A 15,160-nucleotide genomic window follows, 5' to 3' on the forward strand; every position below is an offset into this window, starting at 1 on the left:
GTGTGTGTTTCTGCCTTTCAAATAAATAAAAATTAGGGAAAAGCAAACTCGGGTATCCGAGATTGCAAATTTGGAAGTTTAGCAAGACTTTGTCGTGGCTGCCCTCTAGTGGGCAAAAGATGGACCCACGGATGGTGGCGGCAGAAGCGAGGGCCTTCCGTTCTCCAGGTTTCTGCCTGGGATATCGATTCTGCACAACGGTTCTCGGAGTCTCAGAGTACAGATTCTCCTCCCTCAGAATGACAACGCAATTGAAAACTTACGACTCATTTCTGGAATTTCCCACCTAAAGTTTTCGGACCTGGGCTGGCTGTAGGTAACAAACTATGGAAATCGAAACTGCAGGAATTTTTTTGAAACTAACTTATCTTTTTATTTTTCCATTTATTGGCTATAAGTTACATGACACTATTAATATCAGAATATCATATTTCAAGTTGGGTGTGACATTGTTATTAGGTAGAAGAAAGTCTTTGCTCTTAGAAGACTCATGGTGAAACACTTAAGGATGACAGTCAGTGTCTCCATCTCTCACATGGTTCAGCAGAAGTCTGTATATGAGGGGCCAGCACTGTGGCATCGCAGATAAAGCTGCCATGTGCAGTTCTGGCATCCCATATGGGCACCGGTTCGAGACCCGGCTGCTCCACTTCTGATCCAGCTCTCTGCTATTGCCTAGGAAAGCAATGGAAGATGGCCTGAGCCCTTGGGCCCCTCCTCCCATGTGGGAGACCTCAAAGAAGCTCCTGGCTCCTGGCTTCAGATTGGCACAGCTCTGGCCATTGCAGCCAATTGGGGAGTGAGCCAGCAGATGGAAAACCTCTCTCTCTCTCTCTCTCTCTCTCTCTCTCTCTCTCTCTCTCTCTTTCTCCCTCTCCCTCTCTCTCTCTCTCTCTCTCTCTGCCTCTCCTCTCTCTGTATAACTCTGACTTTCAAGTAAATAAATAAGTCTTTTTTAAAAAAGTCTATATGAGAGAGAGAGAGAGAGAGAACAAATGATACAAAATGTTAGTAACTAGTAATCTAGTGAAATGTATGTAGGGGCCAGAGCTGTGGCCTGATGGGTGAAGCCGCAGCCTTCAATCCCAGCATCCCATATGAGCACCGGTTTGAGTCCCAACTGCTTCACTTCCCACCCAGCTCCCTACTAATATGCCAGGGAAAGCAGCGGAAGATGGCCCAAGTGCTTGGGCCCCTGCACCCACAGGGGAGACCTGAAGGACGCTCCTGCCTCTCCTGCCTCCTGCCTCCTGGCTTTGGCCTGGCTCAGCCACAGCCATTATGGCCGTTGGTGAATGAAGGAGCAGATGGAAGATATCTCCTCTCTCTCTCTCTCTCTCATTCTGCCCTTTACATAAATAAATAAATCTTTAAAGTCTTCAAAAGATCCTGAAGGGCTGGCAGGGAGCCACACGGATGGCACAGCCTGGAGCGGACGACCCTGAAGTCTCGGGGTTTGCTTTCTGTCCCTGCTCCCCCACCCCCGATGAGTGTCCTGCCTTCCTCTGTTGGCGGTTCTTAGGGGGCTCCCTTCCCTCTCCCAGGACGAGTCTCCCATCCCTTCTGGGAACTAAGCCGCGCTTTTCCCGAGAGCTGGACGAGAGGAGGACCTGCCAGCTTCTACGGGAGAGCGATTTTCAGTCTCCAAAGACCAGCATTACATCTGCTCCTGTACCACTGCAACAGCTTACTGGGCCTTCCCGCTACTCCCTGGGTCTGGGAGCCCCACCGCAAGCATGGTTGTCGTGCCGGCAGCCCGCGGGTGGGGACCACAGACCTGCCGCCACCAGCCTCGCTGGGAGCTGCCTTGAGAGACCAGGCACACAGCGTCTGCAGAGACGCTGGTGGGAGGCTGAGTCTGAAGCAGCCAGGAGCCCAGCAGACTGGGTGCTTGGTGAGCAGGACAGAGAGAGGGCAGCCCTGCGACCTGTGGATGGGACATGTGACACGATGGACAGCGACAAGGACACTGAAGGTGACCTAGAGGCCTTCATGCCGGGGCTGGCTGTCATGCAGGTCTGAGTTCAAACAGCAGCCTCTGGGCTGTGGCCCTGTCCCACAGGAAACTATGGAGAATGCCTGCCGGGCTGGTGTTGTGGCGCAACCGAGCAAGCCACCGCCTGCAACCCCTGCGAGTGCTGGCTCCACTTCCAGGCCAGCTCCCTGCTAATGCAGCAGCAGACGGCCCCGGCCACCCCTGTGGGAGACCAGATGCAGTTCCTGGCTTTGGCCTGGCCTGGTCCCAAAGGTTGCGCTTTGGGAAGTGAACCAGTGAATGAAGACCTCTCTCTCTCTCTATCTATCTCTCTATCTCTATCTCTATCTCTATCTCTATCTCTATCTCTATCTCTATCTCTCTATCTGTCACTCTGCCTTTCGAATAAATAAATCTTTAGGAAGGAATGAAGCAATAAAGCCCCCCACCATCTCCATCTCCGTCGCCGGTTAAAGGCAGTAGAAGGAAGGGATAGCAATTTGACCCCCTCTGCCTCAATGGAGGTTATTGAAATAAAACTTAACATTTAGAAGGAAAAAGAAGAGGAGGAGGAGGAAGAGGGAGGGGGAGGGTTCTTGGCTTAAGTGATAGATGGATGCTCCCTTTATGAAAAATCATTCAGCTGTGTGTTATAATCCGGTGTTATAGTGTACAAACAAGGTTTTGAAAAAGAAATGTGCAAGAGTAGCGAAAGCAACTTTAACATAACAAGAAGGGACTAGTATTATAAAGCTGTGGTACCTAGGACCATGGGGATGGGTCAATGTAGGCGAATGAACGGGAAAGAATGAAAAAACAAAAACAAAAATCCGGACTATCCTGGTATGTGATACAGGAGGCATCATAGCCACGGAAGAGCAAAGAACTCAGGAAGACGCGTCCCAGGACGGAAGCTTGGAGTGCCTACAGCAAGCGCTCGCGTTAAGACTTTGTAAACGCGACACGGGTGGAAGCGAGAAATGCCTGGACAGGAGATGGCAGCTCTTTCCCGCTGCGTTGGCGCTCCCGATCGCTAGGCGGCAGCGGAGGCCCGCGGGCACCGCGCCACTACGCGTGCGCGCCGCTCTCGCGTCCGGCCGCGGAGCCGACGACGCTTGCGCACGCGTGGGTGCCCACGGCGTCTCCCCGTGCGCACTGCGCCCATGCACACGGCGCGGTGCGCACGCCCCTCGTCGCGCGGTCGGGGAGCTCCGGCTGTGGTGCGAGCCGCCCCTGCCCCCCGACATGTCCCGGCTGCCCGCAGAGTGCGGCGTCCCGCAGGCAGGTGCGGCGAGCGGCGTCCCGCGGGCGGAGGGAGGCGGCGGGAGGCGGCAGCCGGCGCAGCCTGAGGAGGCCCGGGAAGGCGCGATGGCGGCGGCGGCGCGGGGAGGCCGGGCGGCTGCCGTCCGAGGAGGCCCCGCGGCGGCGGCGGCGGCCCGGGAGGCCCGCATGGCGGAGGTGGCGCGGCTGCTAGGCGAGCCGCTGGACGACGAGGGCCCCGAGGGCAGGCCCCGGTCGCGGGCCGGCCCCGCGGGAGCGCTGGCCGCCCTGCCGTACCTGCGCCTCCGGCACCCGCTCAGCGTGCTGGGCGTCAACTACCAGCAGTTCCTCCGCCACTACCTGGAGAACTACCCGATCGCGCCGGGCCGGATCCAGGAGCTGGAGGAGCGCCGGCGGCGCTTCGTGGAGGCCTGCCGGGCGCGGGAGGCGGCCTTCGACGCCGAGTACCAGCGCAACCCCCAGAGGATGGACTTCGACGTCTTGACGTTTACCATAGCTCTGACTGCGTCCGAGGTGATCAACCCCCTCATCGAAGAACTGGGGTGCGACAAGTTTCTCAGCAGGGAGTAGTGGGGGTGCGGGGGCGCCGCTGCCGTCCCGCCTGCAGCCTGGAGTGCTAAAAAAATAAAATAAAAAGTTAAAAAGTGCAAGGGGAGAAGTCCGGGCGCGCTTGGAGAGCGAGGAAGCACCGGAGAGAGCAAGCGGCATCGCCGGCCCGGGCAGGGTGCAAGGTGCACCCCCGCCCCCGCCCCCCGGCTCCGCCTCCGCGTGGCCCTCGACGGCTGGGACTCGGGGGTGGGTTGGGAGGACTGGAAGGAACTGCAGGGGTCGCGGGTGCTCGCTCTCCGGGTCCTGTTCTGCAGAAGCGTCTCGTGGGCGAGGGGTTCCGCGGCTCCGGCGCCGTTTCCAACGGCGAGCCAGGGAAGTCGTGTGCGTGTGTGTGTGTGTGTGTGTGTGTGTATTACGTGATAAATTGTGTTTTCGGAAACACCAGGTTTCTGGGCTTTGTCTCTCATTTCCTTTCTGAGATCCGTGGAGAGCCCCGTGCTCGGGGATGCGTGCGCAGTGGCCGGGTCTCCAGCCTCGCCCCCTCCCCACCGCGGCCCTGCTGGGGGCCGCAGCGCCGTCCTCCCTGGTGTCCGCGGGCGCACACACACAGAAACCTGGGTTTGTAACTAGTGGTGGGTGCCGGGTCTTGGATTCTTTGCTACAAACTTGTAGGATGGAATCCCAGAAGTGAAGATTCCGGGACAGCAGTACTCGGGAGGAGTTTGTAGGTATTGCTAAGTTGCCTTCTATCCCTGTATCACTGTATGCGCCCACTGGCAACTGACGGCCAACACATTACATCACCCCCAGAGATCCAGATCCTGCCTGTTTGATCGTTGAAACTGGTGTGTGTCAGTTTAAATTTGCTTTTCTGAGTGAAGCTAAAAATATCTTTTTCAGTAAGAATTATATACAAGGAAGCCAGGAACCCAGAACTCCATCCGGGTTTCCCATGTGGGAGCAAGGGCTCAGTACTTGAAAATGGAATTAAAAGATAAGTTTATTTTGATGCAAAATTGAAATCCATGCATTTTTTATACCATATTTTCCATGAACTTTGTGAAGATCCTTTATAAATTTCCTTTTCTGTGAATCTCCTGATCACATCCTTTATCCATTTCTTTGGTGGATAATTTTGTTCTTTATTGACTGTCGTAGCTATTTACTTATTAGTGATATGAATGAAGTATGATAATAGCTTATTAATTACCAAAAAAAAGTTTTTTTTCTTTCCAGTTTATCATTTGTCCTTGGCTTTTCTGAAAGCCTTTAGGCATGGAAATTTTAGTCTTTGTTTCCTATTTTCCTTTTTTTTTTCCCCCAAAGGTTTATTTATTTGAAAGTCAGAGTTAGAGAGGGAGCTTACATCCTCTGGTTCACTCTCCAGATGGCCCAATGGCTGGTGCTGGAGCTAGGAGCTTCTTCCCGCTCTCCCACGTGGGTGCAGGGCCCAAGCACTTGGGCCCTCTTCTGCTGCTTTCCCAGGCCATAGCAGAGAGCTGGATCAAAAGTGAAACAGCTGGAGGGGGGGATGGGCAGCGCCGTGGCACAACAGGTTAATCCTCCCCCTGTGGCACTGGCATCCCATATGGGCGCCGGTTCTATTCCCAGCTGCTCCTCTTCCAATCCAGCTCTGCTCTGGCCTGGGAGAGCATCAGAAGATGGCCCAAGTTCTTGGGCCCCTGCACCCACGTGGGAGACCCAGAAGAAGCTCCTGGCTTCTGATTGGTGCAGTTCCGGCCATTGCAGCCATATGGAGAGCGAACCAGTGGGTGGAAGACCTCTCTTCTCTGTCTCTCCCTCTCACTGTCTGTAACTTTACCTCAAATAAATAAAATCTTAAAAAAAAAAACACACACACACAGCTGGGACACAAACCGGCACCCATCTTCTTTTAGCAGAATATTTCTGGCTTTTTGGTCCACTAAGTGAATACATCAGCTTCAAAATCAGCTTATTTCAAACAAAACCTTTTTATTAGGATCATATTAAAATTAATGAACTAAATTAATTCAATTAAGATTAAATGCTGTCTTTAAGATATTGAATCCTCCCGTGCAAACTATGTATTTTCCTATTTTTTCTTATGTACTCATTTTTATTTATTTGAACATCATAGAGCTTCCATCTGCCATTTTTGCTCCCCAAATGCCTAAAACAGCTGGGGTTGGGCAAAGCTGAAGCCAGGAGCCCAGAACTCCATCCGGGTCTCCCACATGGGTGGCTGGGGCTCAGTACTTGACCCACCGTCACGTGCTGCCTCCCAGGCACATTAGCAGGAAGCTGGATCAAAAACCAAGGTAGGGGCCGGCGCTGTGGCGCAGCGGGGTTAACACCCTGGCCTGAAGTGCCAGCATCCTATATGGGCAGCGGTTGGAGACCCGGCTACTCCGATCCAGCTCTTTGCTATGGCCTGGGAAAGCAGTAGAAGATGGCCCAAGTCCTTGGGGCCGTGTACCCACATGGAAGACCTGGAGGAAGCTCCTGGCTTCGGATTGGCGAAGTTCTGACCATTGTGGCCATCTGGGAGAGTGAACCAACGGATGGAAGACCTCTCTCTCTCTCTCTCTCTCTCTCTCTCTCTCTCTGCCTCTCCTCTCTGTGTGTAACTCTGACTTTCAAATAGGAAAAATAAATAACTCTTAAAAGCCAAGGTAGAGCCGGGACTTGATCCCAGCCATTCCGACAGGTGATGAGACCTTCCCAAGCAGTGGCTTCACCTGTTGCACCACAACACTCACCCTTATTTTATTTTATTTTTAATGCTTTTTTTTTTTTTTTTTTGACAGGCAGAGTGGACAGTGAGAGAGAGAGACAGAGAGAAAGGTCTTCCTTTTACCGTTGGTTCACCCTCCAATGGCCACCGTGGCCAGCACGTGCACCGCGCTGATCCGATGGCAGGAGCCAGGTGCTTCTCCTGGTCTCCCATGGGGTGCAGGGCCCAAGCACTTGGGCCATCCTCCACTGCACTCCCTGGCCACAGCAGAGAGCTGACCTGGAAGAGGGGCAACCGGGACAGAATCCGGTTTAATGCTTTTTTTTAATATTTATTTATTTTGTTTGAAAGAGATACAGAGAAGGAGAGACAGATCTGGCCCTAGGTGGCCACAGAGGAAACGGAGCAGCATCTTGAGTTCAGCCCTCCTAACAGCCTGAGCACAAAATCCCTCCTTGGAGGAAAGTAACAGCTCTGGGCCCGTCCAACACACCACGCACAGATACACGGCGTCCAGTTCTTTAACAATTGCTGCCCCTGTGGACAAACAGGGAAATGTGCCCAGTGTTCAGGGAGAAAAAAAGTCCATGAAAACCAACCCCCCAGTACTGAGGCAATCAGCAATTGTAGAATAGTCTTGACAAAGTGAATTCGTGCGCCACGAGCTGACAGGTGAGGGCAGTCTCAGCAAAGAGCCCGGCGACCCTGCTTACGCATGGAAGTATCCAGGCTCCACTCCCCGAGGACGGTGGGGCTCCCTCCCCCGCGGTCCTGGGTGCTGTGCTGGAAAGCCCGGGCTCCTGAGAAACCAGGGGTCCTGCAGGATTGATGAAATCATGGGTTATACTTGTGGGGAGCCGGGGTGGGGGCATTCTAGGAGAGTCAACGAGAGGAACCCAGAGCACCTCCAGAGGGTGTGTGCATCCCTTTGGGTCTGACCTGACCGCCGGTGGAATCCACGGTGGTAGATATGGGTTTGGAGAGAGACCGCTCCTCCAGCCCCAAAGCCCTTCCTCGTGGGGCTGCAGAGACATTCACTCAGGCATCATCAGAGATGGCCTTGGGTAGGCCTAAAGGATGTTCTCTCTGGTACGGGCAGCAGTCACAGCTCTGTAGGTTTTTGTTGTTGTTTTGTGTGTTTTTTAGATTTATTTATTTATTTGAAAGATACAGAGAAAGGGAGAGAGAGAGCATCCATCCACTGGTTCATTCACCAAATGGCCGCAACGGCTGGGGCTGGGCCAAGCCGAGCCAGAGGCCAGGAACCAGGAGCCTCACCCGGGTCTCGCACATGGGTGCAGGGGCCCAAGCACTTGGGCCATCCGCTGCTGCTTTCCCAGGCACATTAGCAGGGTGCTAGATGAGAAGTGGAGCAGCCGGGACTCACATGGGCTCCCATATGGGATGCCGGGCTTGCCCCGTCAAATGCTTCTTAAGCTCTCAGTCCCCGAACTGTCTGTTGAGAAGCATCAGCTCAGTGTGTTGTCTCACAAAGCTCAGGTCTGACAGGAAGTGGGCAGGAACTGTAAAACAAGTACTTAGCAAGGCAAAGGCGGCTCCCAAGCACCTCGCCAGCCGGCCTTAAATGCATGCTCATGCGCTGTTTCCAACACCCATGCACACACGCATCCCATCATGCCAGTCTCGGGATGTTACGATGCAGGGTGTCATCTCATCCCTGTCTTCACAGAACCTAGAATCTAGTAAGGGATGCCCCAGGGAAGAAGGCAGGGGCCAGAACTAGGACTGGAAACCCGTCCACCAACCTGGATACTTCTCCCACGTTCCTGAAGCAAGCAAAATGGACTTGGGGCAGATGTACAAGGTCACAGCAAGGCTGCAATTCCTTCAGCACGCACATCCTACGCCGCATCCCAGTCTCAGGTCTCTCCTGGTGGAAGCCGTGAAAACAGCAGAGACGATGGAATTCTCTCTCTCTCTCTCTCTCTTTCAAATAAATACATGCTAAAAATGAAATGACTCCTCCGATGATGTTAATTAAAATGTCATTTTATCCTCCTGGGGCCCTCTTTGTCAAAAAATGCTTTAAGTTACTGGGCCTTCTTCAGCTAATGAGCGGCAGGGTTTTCAGAGGAGAGGGGAGGGTTGCTGGGTTTCTGTCCTTGTAGCGATTACTGGCTTCAATCTAGATGCACAAGTAGAGATTGTTGTGTTTCCGCCCCCTAGTAGGGGTCCCCATAACCATCAGAATCATATTTTCTGGGGATTTTTGTAAGCCCGGGGGAGGTAGGTAGCAAAAAAGAAAGAAATGGGAGCAATGGCAGAAGGCAAGGGGGAAAGTGGAGACCCTGAGTTTGCTCTGGTCCCCGCCAGTAGTGAAAGTAGCCCGGTCAGGGTCTCTCTCGGGATGACGCCGTCTGTTAGGGAGAAGTCCCTGGCTCCTCCATCCCTGTCCCGCCACGTCCTCCATGAAGCTTCGACGGCCTTACCCCTGTACGTTTAACAGAGATTAACCGAGCAAAGAATGGTTCCGGGAATCAGGCAACACGCAGAACCAGAACAGATCCAGAAAGACATTGGTAGACAGAAGGGGAAGTGATCTACAGGAAACAGAAGCGAGGTACCGGTTTAACTGAACCTGGTTTGAAGAGCTGACTGGCTGTGACTGACTCAAGGTGGGCTGCCCTGATCGGCTGGGACCCAGCTCTTTGTTACAAAAGCAAATTCCTAAATCAGGTTCTCAGTTTGTTTAATTACTGTGTTAGAGGGCCCAGTGTTGTGGTGCGGCGGGTAAATCTGCCACCTGCGGTGCTGACAACCCATACGGGTGCCAGTTCAAGTCCCAGTTGCTCTACTTCCAATCCAGCTCCCTGCTAATATGCCTGGGAAAGCAGCAGAAGACAGCCCAAGTGCTTGGGCCCCTGCACCCATGTGGGAGACCCCAGTGAAGCTCCTGGCTCCTGGCTTCAGCCTAGCCCAGTCCTGACCATTGCAGCCATTTGAGGAGTGAACCAGCAGATGGAAGATCTCTCTCTGCTTCTCTTTCTCTGAAACTCTTTCAAATAAATACATAAATATTTTTTAAAAATACCACATTAGGTTCCAGTTTGCTATGTAGACTTGAGCATGCAAGTACAGAAAATTTCTCAGGCCAATTTTATTTATTTATATTTATACTTCATTGTATTTATTTGAAAGGCAGAGCAACAGAGAAAGAGAGCCTCTGTCCCTTGATTGCCTCCCCAGGTGACTGCAGCAGCCAGGGTGGGGCCAGGCCCTCCATCCTGGTCTCCCATGTGGGTAGCAGGGACCCAAGTACCTGAGCCATTCTCTGCTGCCTCTCTGGGCATGTGTTAGCAGGAAGCAGAGGAGGGACTGGCTTGCACGCACTCCAGTAGGGAATGTGGCCATCCCAAGCAGTGCCATTTGTTTCTTAAGATTTATTTATGTGTATGAAAGGCAGAGTTACAGAGAGAAAGAGAGAAGGAGAGACAGAGGTCTTCCATCTGCTGATTCACGCCCCAAACAGCCACAGCGATGGGGCTGGGTGGGGCCAGGCCAAAGCCAGGAGCCAGGAGCTTCTTCCAGGCCCCCCACATGGGTGCAGGGGCCCAAGCACTTGGGCCATCATCCACTGCTTTCCCAGGCACATTAGTAGGGAACTGAATAGGAAGTGGAACAGCCAGGACTTGAACCAGCGCCCATAAGGGATGCCGGCACTGTAGCCGGTGGCTTAACCCATTGTGCCACAACCCACATCCCACTGGGACTGATTTTATCTTGATTTAACACTGTATCTAGGTTGGGTTGACATTTTGTCTCTGAAAATTCTCATCTGTGCTGAATGACTGTTGCTTTTTCAATGGGTCAGCTTGCCACTTGTTCCTTTTCCACTCCAAGAGATATACTCTAATTCAATTCTTTTTAAAATATTTGTTTGAAAGGAAGAGTTAGGCGGTGGGGGGGGGGGGGGTGTGGAGAGACAGAGAAATCTTCCATCCACTGTTTCACTCCTCAAATGGCTGCGACAGCTGGGGCTGCGCCAAGCCAAAGCTAGAAGCCTGAAACTCCATCCAGGTCTCCCCCAAAGGTGGCAGGGGCCCAAGCACTAGGGCCATCGTCTACTGCTTTCCCTGGGGCATTAGCAGGGGGCTGGACCGGCAGTGGAGCAGCTGGCACTCACGAGGTTAGCTGCACCACGACGCCAGCCCCTCCAGTTCTGACACCGGCTGCCTGGAGTCAGCGTCGGCCTCCACAAGCTGGACGGGTTTGGCCTAATGACTGCCCTAGTGTCAGGTGCAGGTGCGTCAGGGCCACTTGCACCCCTGCCCGACCAACCAGCTGTCAGTTCGGGGCTCTCACCACCCACAGGCTCAGAGATTCAGCAGAGCAGCTCCCAGAACTCACGGAAAGCACTGCACATACAGTTCTATTACAAAGAATGCAGGCACAGGTGAGGCGGTGCGGAGCTGGCTGCTGCTTGGGATGCCTGCAGCCCGTGTCCAGAGGGGCAGTGTGAATACCGGCTTCTCCGTGCTTCCAATTCAGCTTTGTGGGTCAGAGGGTGATGGTCCAAGTACTTGGGGATTTTCCACCCACACAGGAGACTTGGCTGGAGTTCCTGGCTCCTGGCTTTGGTCTGGCCCCACCCTGGCTGTTGCAGGCATTTGGGGAGTGAAGCAGCAGATAAAAACTCAATCTCTCTCTCTCTCTCTCTCTCTCTTTCTCTGTCATTCAAGTAGATAGAAATAAATAAACAGGAGCAGCCAAATTAAGAAAGCATAAGGCTGGCAATTATACTGAAAAATAATCATAAGAAGTGCCTCCTTATCCATGAGAGGTGGGTGCCCAGACACCCACGGCTGCCTGAAACTGGGTACTGAGCCCTACGCTGAATGCATTGTGTGTGCTTCTTCCTGCATAGACCTCATCTATGATCAAGTTTATCAGTTAGGCATAATAGAACAATTATAACAACATAATGTAATAAAAGTCTCTTAAATAAAAACACATAAGGCTGGGTAAACATTCGGCCTAGACATGAAGGTGCTGGTTAAGATGCCCAAGTCAGGGCCGGTGCTGTGGCGTAGCAGGTAAAGCCACTGCCTGCAGCGCCGGCATCCCATAGGGGCACCGATTTGAGTCCCGGCTGCTCCTCTTCCCATCCAGCTCTCTGCTATGGCCTGGGAAAGCAGTAGAAGATGGCCCAAGTCCTTGGGCCCCTGCACCTGCGTGGGAGACCCAGAAGAAGCTCCTGGCTCCTGGCTTTGGATCAACGGATCAACACAGCTCCAGAATTGGGGAGTGAACCAGCAGATGGAAGACCTTTCTCTCTGTCTCTCCCTCTCATTGTCTGTAACTCTACCTCTCAAATAAATAAATAAATAAATAATCTTTTAAAAAAAAAAAAAAAAAAGATGCCCAAGTCCACATCTGAATGCCTGGGCTCAGCTCTGCCTCCAGCTGCTGCAGGCCCTGGGAGGCGGCAGTGACCGTGACCATGGCTCCTGTGACCTGTTTGGAAGTCCGGGACTGAGTTCTCAGCTCCTGGCTCTGGCCTGACCCAGCCCTGGCTGTTGCAGGCATTTGGGGAGTGAATCAGCAGGAGGTAAAACCCCTGTTCTTTTTCTCTCTCTCTCTCCCTCTCTCAAATAAAAAACAAAGAGGAAAATTAGGTGCCAGGCAGTCTGGAGACGAGGTGTATGAAGGGGCCTCTCTGAGGGGGAAGCTACCTGTGCCCCATACGAATGCTCGCCCAGCCCTCTGCTACAGAGAGGACTGCATCAGGCGGACCCTAAAATAAGCACCACCGTCTAGGCTGGAAGTGCAGCCGCAGCTCAGCAGGGTTCTCTGCCTCGGGATCTCGGCAGGGTGGGATCCGGGCTGGGATCTGGGCTGGGATCTGGCTGGGATCCGGGCTATGATCTGGGCTGGGATCCAGCTAGGATCCGGGCTATGATCTGGGCTTTGATCCGGCTGGGATCCGGGCTGGGATCTGGGCTGGGATCCAGCTGGGATCTGGCTGGGATCCGGGCCATGATCTGGGCTGGGATCTGGCTGGGATCCGGGCTATGATCTGGGCTGGGATCTGGCTGGGATCCAGCTGAGATCTGGCTGGGATTTGGGCTGGGATCCGGCCGGGATCCAGCTGTCCCACACAGCCATGGCCTCAGCAGAGACATGACTCAGGGAAGAGCCACTTCAGGCCCGCGGTTTGCTGGCAGAATGAGGTCCCCATTTTCTTGCTGGTTGCCAGCAGGGCTACTCTCGGCTCCCAGAGGCCGTCCACATCTCCCTGCCCTGTGGTCCCCTCTCTTTAGGCCAACCCAGAACATAACAGCTCCCTGCAAAGCTGTCAGGGAACAGTCCGACTCCAGTCAGCCAAGATGTGACCGCAGGGTGACAGTCCATCCCTGCTGCCATTTCCTACTGGTTGGAAGCAAGCTGTGCATCTCACCTGCACTGTTCTTTTATTTGTTTGTTTGTTTTGAAAGGCAGAGTTACACAGAGAGAGAGGGAGGGAGAGGCAGAGAGAGAGCTCTCCCATCCACTGGTTCACTCCCCAAATGGCCGCAATGGCCAGAGCTGGGCTGGCCCCAAGCCAGGAGCTTCTTCTGGACCTCCCATGTGGGTGGCAGGAACACAGGCACTGGGCCATCTCCCACTGCTTTCCCAGGTGCATTAGCAGGGAGCTGGGTCAGAAGTGGAGCAGCCGGGACTCAAGGCAGCACTGCAGGCAGCAGCTTTACCCGCTGTGTAACAGCGCTGGCGCCATCCTACACTGTTGTGGTCAGGAAGGTCCCACAGGGGCAGCACGGGAAGGCCTCTGGGAACCAGCAGACACCCTCAGGCCCCATAAGACAGGCGCAGCCCATGGAGCTGAGGCCCCCCGGGAAGAGGGCCAATGGAGCAAGTGGGGAGCAGAGAGAGAACAGGTCCCCCTGGGCAAGTGCCTTCCCTGGGGGCCGGGGCATCTCACTGCTGCCTTTGCACTGACTCCCGGGTCCTGGCCAGGCAGAGCAGGGAAAGGGAGCCCAGGCAGGAGACAGCCTCGCTGCCTCGGCCGCTGTTCACTGGGTGCGCTCCTCGCAGCTGTGTGTGAGGATGCTGAGGCCATGAGGAAACATAAAGTTAAAATTTAGGGGCCAGGGCCATGGCTCACTTGGTTAATCCTCTGCCTGCAGCGCCGGCATCCCATATGGGTGCCGGTTCTAGTCCCAGTTGCTCCTCTTCCAGTTCAACTCTCTGCTGTGGCCCGGGAGGGCAGTGGAAGATGGCCCAAGTGCTTGGGCCCTGCACCTGCATGGGAGACAAGGAGAAGCACCTGGCTCTTGGCGCAGTTCCGGCCGTAGTGGCCATTTTGGGGGGTGAACCAACAGAAGGAAGACCTTTCTCTCTGTCTCTCTCTCACTGTCTATAAATAAATTAAAAGATTTATTTAGAAAATGTACAGTACACACTCTAGGGAGGAGGTGACAAACACAAGCAAGCAGAGATTGTTCCAAGCCACCCTGGGGTCTGACACAGAGCATCCGCCTAACAATGGACTCAGAGGAACAGCAACATGATTTATTTATCTTTGTCATTTAAAAAAAAAAAAAACAGAGGGACCTTCACTGTGGCATAGCAGGTAAAGCTGCCACCTGCAGTGCCGGTATCTCATATGGGCACCAGTTCAAGTCTCAGCTGCTCCTCTTCTGATCCAGCTCTCTGCTAAGGCCTGGGAAAGCAGTGGAGGATGGCCCAAGTCCTTGGGCCCCTGAACCCATTGTGGGAGACCTGGAAGAAGCTCCTGGCTCCTGGCTTTGATGGGCCCAGCTCCAGCCATTGTGGCTGTTTGGGGACTGAACCAGTGGGTGGAAGCCCTCTCTCTCTCTCTCTCTGCCTCTGCCCCGACTCTCTGTCATTCTGCCTTTCAGATAAATAAATAAATCTTTTAAAAAATAAGAAAAAGTTTTATTTATTTGAAAGGCAGAGTGACGGAGAAACAGAGGGGGAGAAAAAAGCAGATCTTCATCCACTAATCACCCTGAGTTGAACATTATACACTGGTATGGAAACATCACATGGTACCCCCATAAATAAGTACAATTGTAATGTGCCAGTTAACAATAAAATATTAATAAAAAATAAAAAATATGCATTAAACAAACCTGCAGTCCTATCAAGATAAGTACTGGGGGGCAGTGCTGTGGCCCAGTAGGTTAAGCCTCTGCCAGGGGCCCCGGAATCCCATGTGGGTGCCAGTTCAAGTCCCGGCCACTCCACTTCTGATCCAGTTCTCTGCTATGGCCTGGGAAAGCACCTGAAGATGGATCAAGTCCTTGGGCTCCTGCACCCACGTGGGAGACCTGGAGGAAGCTCCTGACTCCTGGCTTCAGATTGGCTTAGCTCCTTTGTGGCCATCTGCAGAGTGAACCAGCGGATGGAAGACCTGTCTCTACCTCTCTCTGTCTGTAACTCTACCTCTCAAATAAATAAATAAATAAATAAAATCTTAAAAAAAAAAGATAAGCACTGGGAAATGATCTTACCAGAAGCCCACACGAATATTGAATTGGTCGAATCTACAGCATGGCACCCCAGGACTGGGGAGTACTACAGCAGCAATGGCACTCAGCACCACTAGAGGGCGCCTGAGACCTGCACACCGAGCTCACGCATGCGCTCATCCTTTT

The 15,160-nt window shown here is 53.3% G+C and overlaps 1 protein-coding gene across 1 annotated transcript; it reads left to right on the plus strand.

The window, feature by feature from the left end:
- The first annotated feature begins 372 nt into the window (after positions 1 to 372).
- On the plus strand, positions 373 to 4,249 carry EID2 (EP300 interacting inhibitor of differentiation 2). Its single transcript, XM_051846651.2, has one exon. The coding sequence runs from the start codon at positions 3,221 to 3,223 to the stop codon at positions 3,824 to 3,826; it is 606 nt and encodes a 201-aa protein (XP_051702611.1). The 5' UTR covers positions 373 to 3,220; the 3' UTR covers positions 3,827 to 4,249.
- The last annotated feature ends 10,911 nt before the right edge of the window (positions 4,250 to 15,160 follow it).

The sequence above is a fragment of the Oryctolagus cuniculus genome, chromosome 18 (genome assembly GCF_964237555.1).
Source record: "Oryctolagus cuniculus chromosome 18, mOryCun1.1, whole genome shotgun sequence".
Lineage (NCBI taxonomy): Eukaryota > Metazoa > Chordata > Mammalia > Lagomorpha > Leporidae > Oryctolagus > Oryctolagus cuniculus.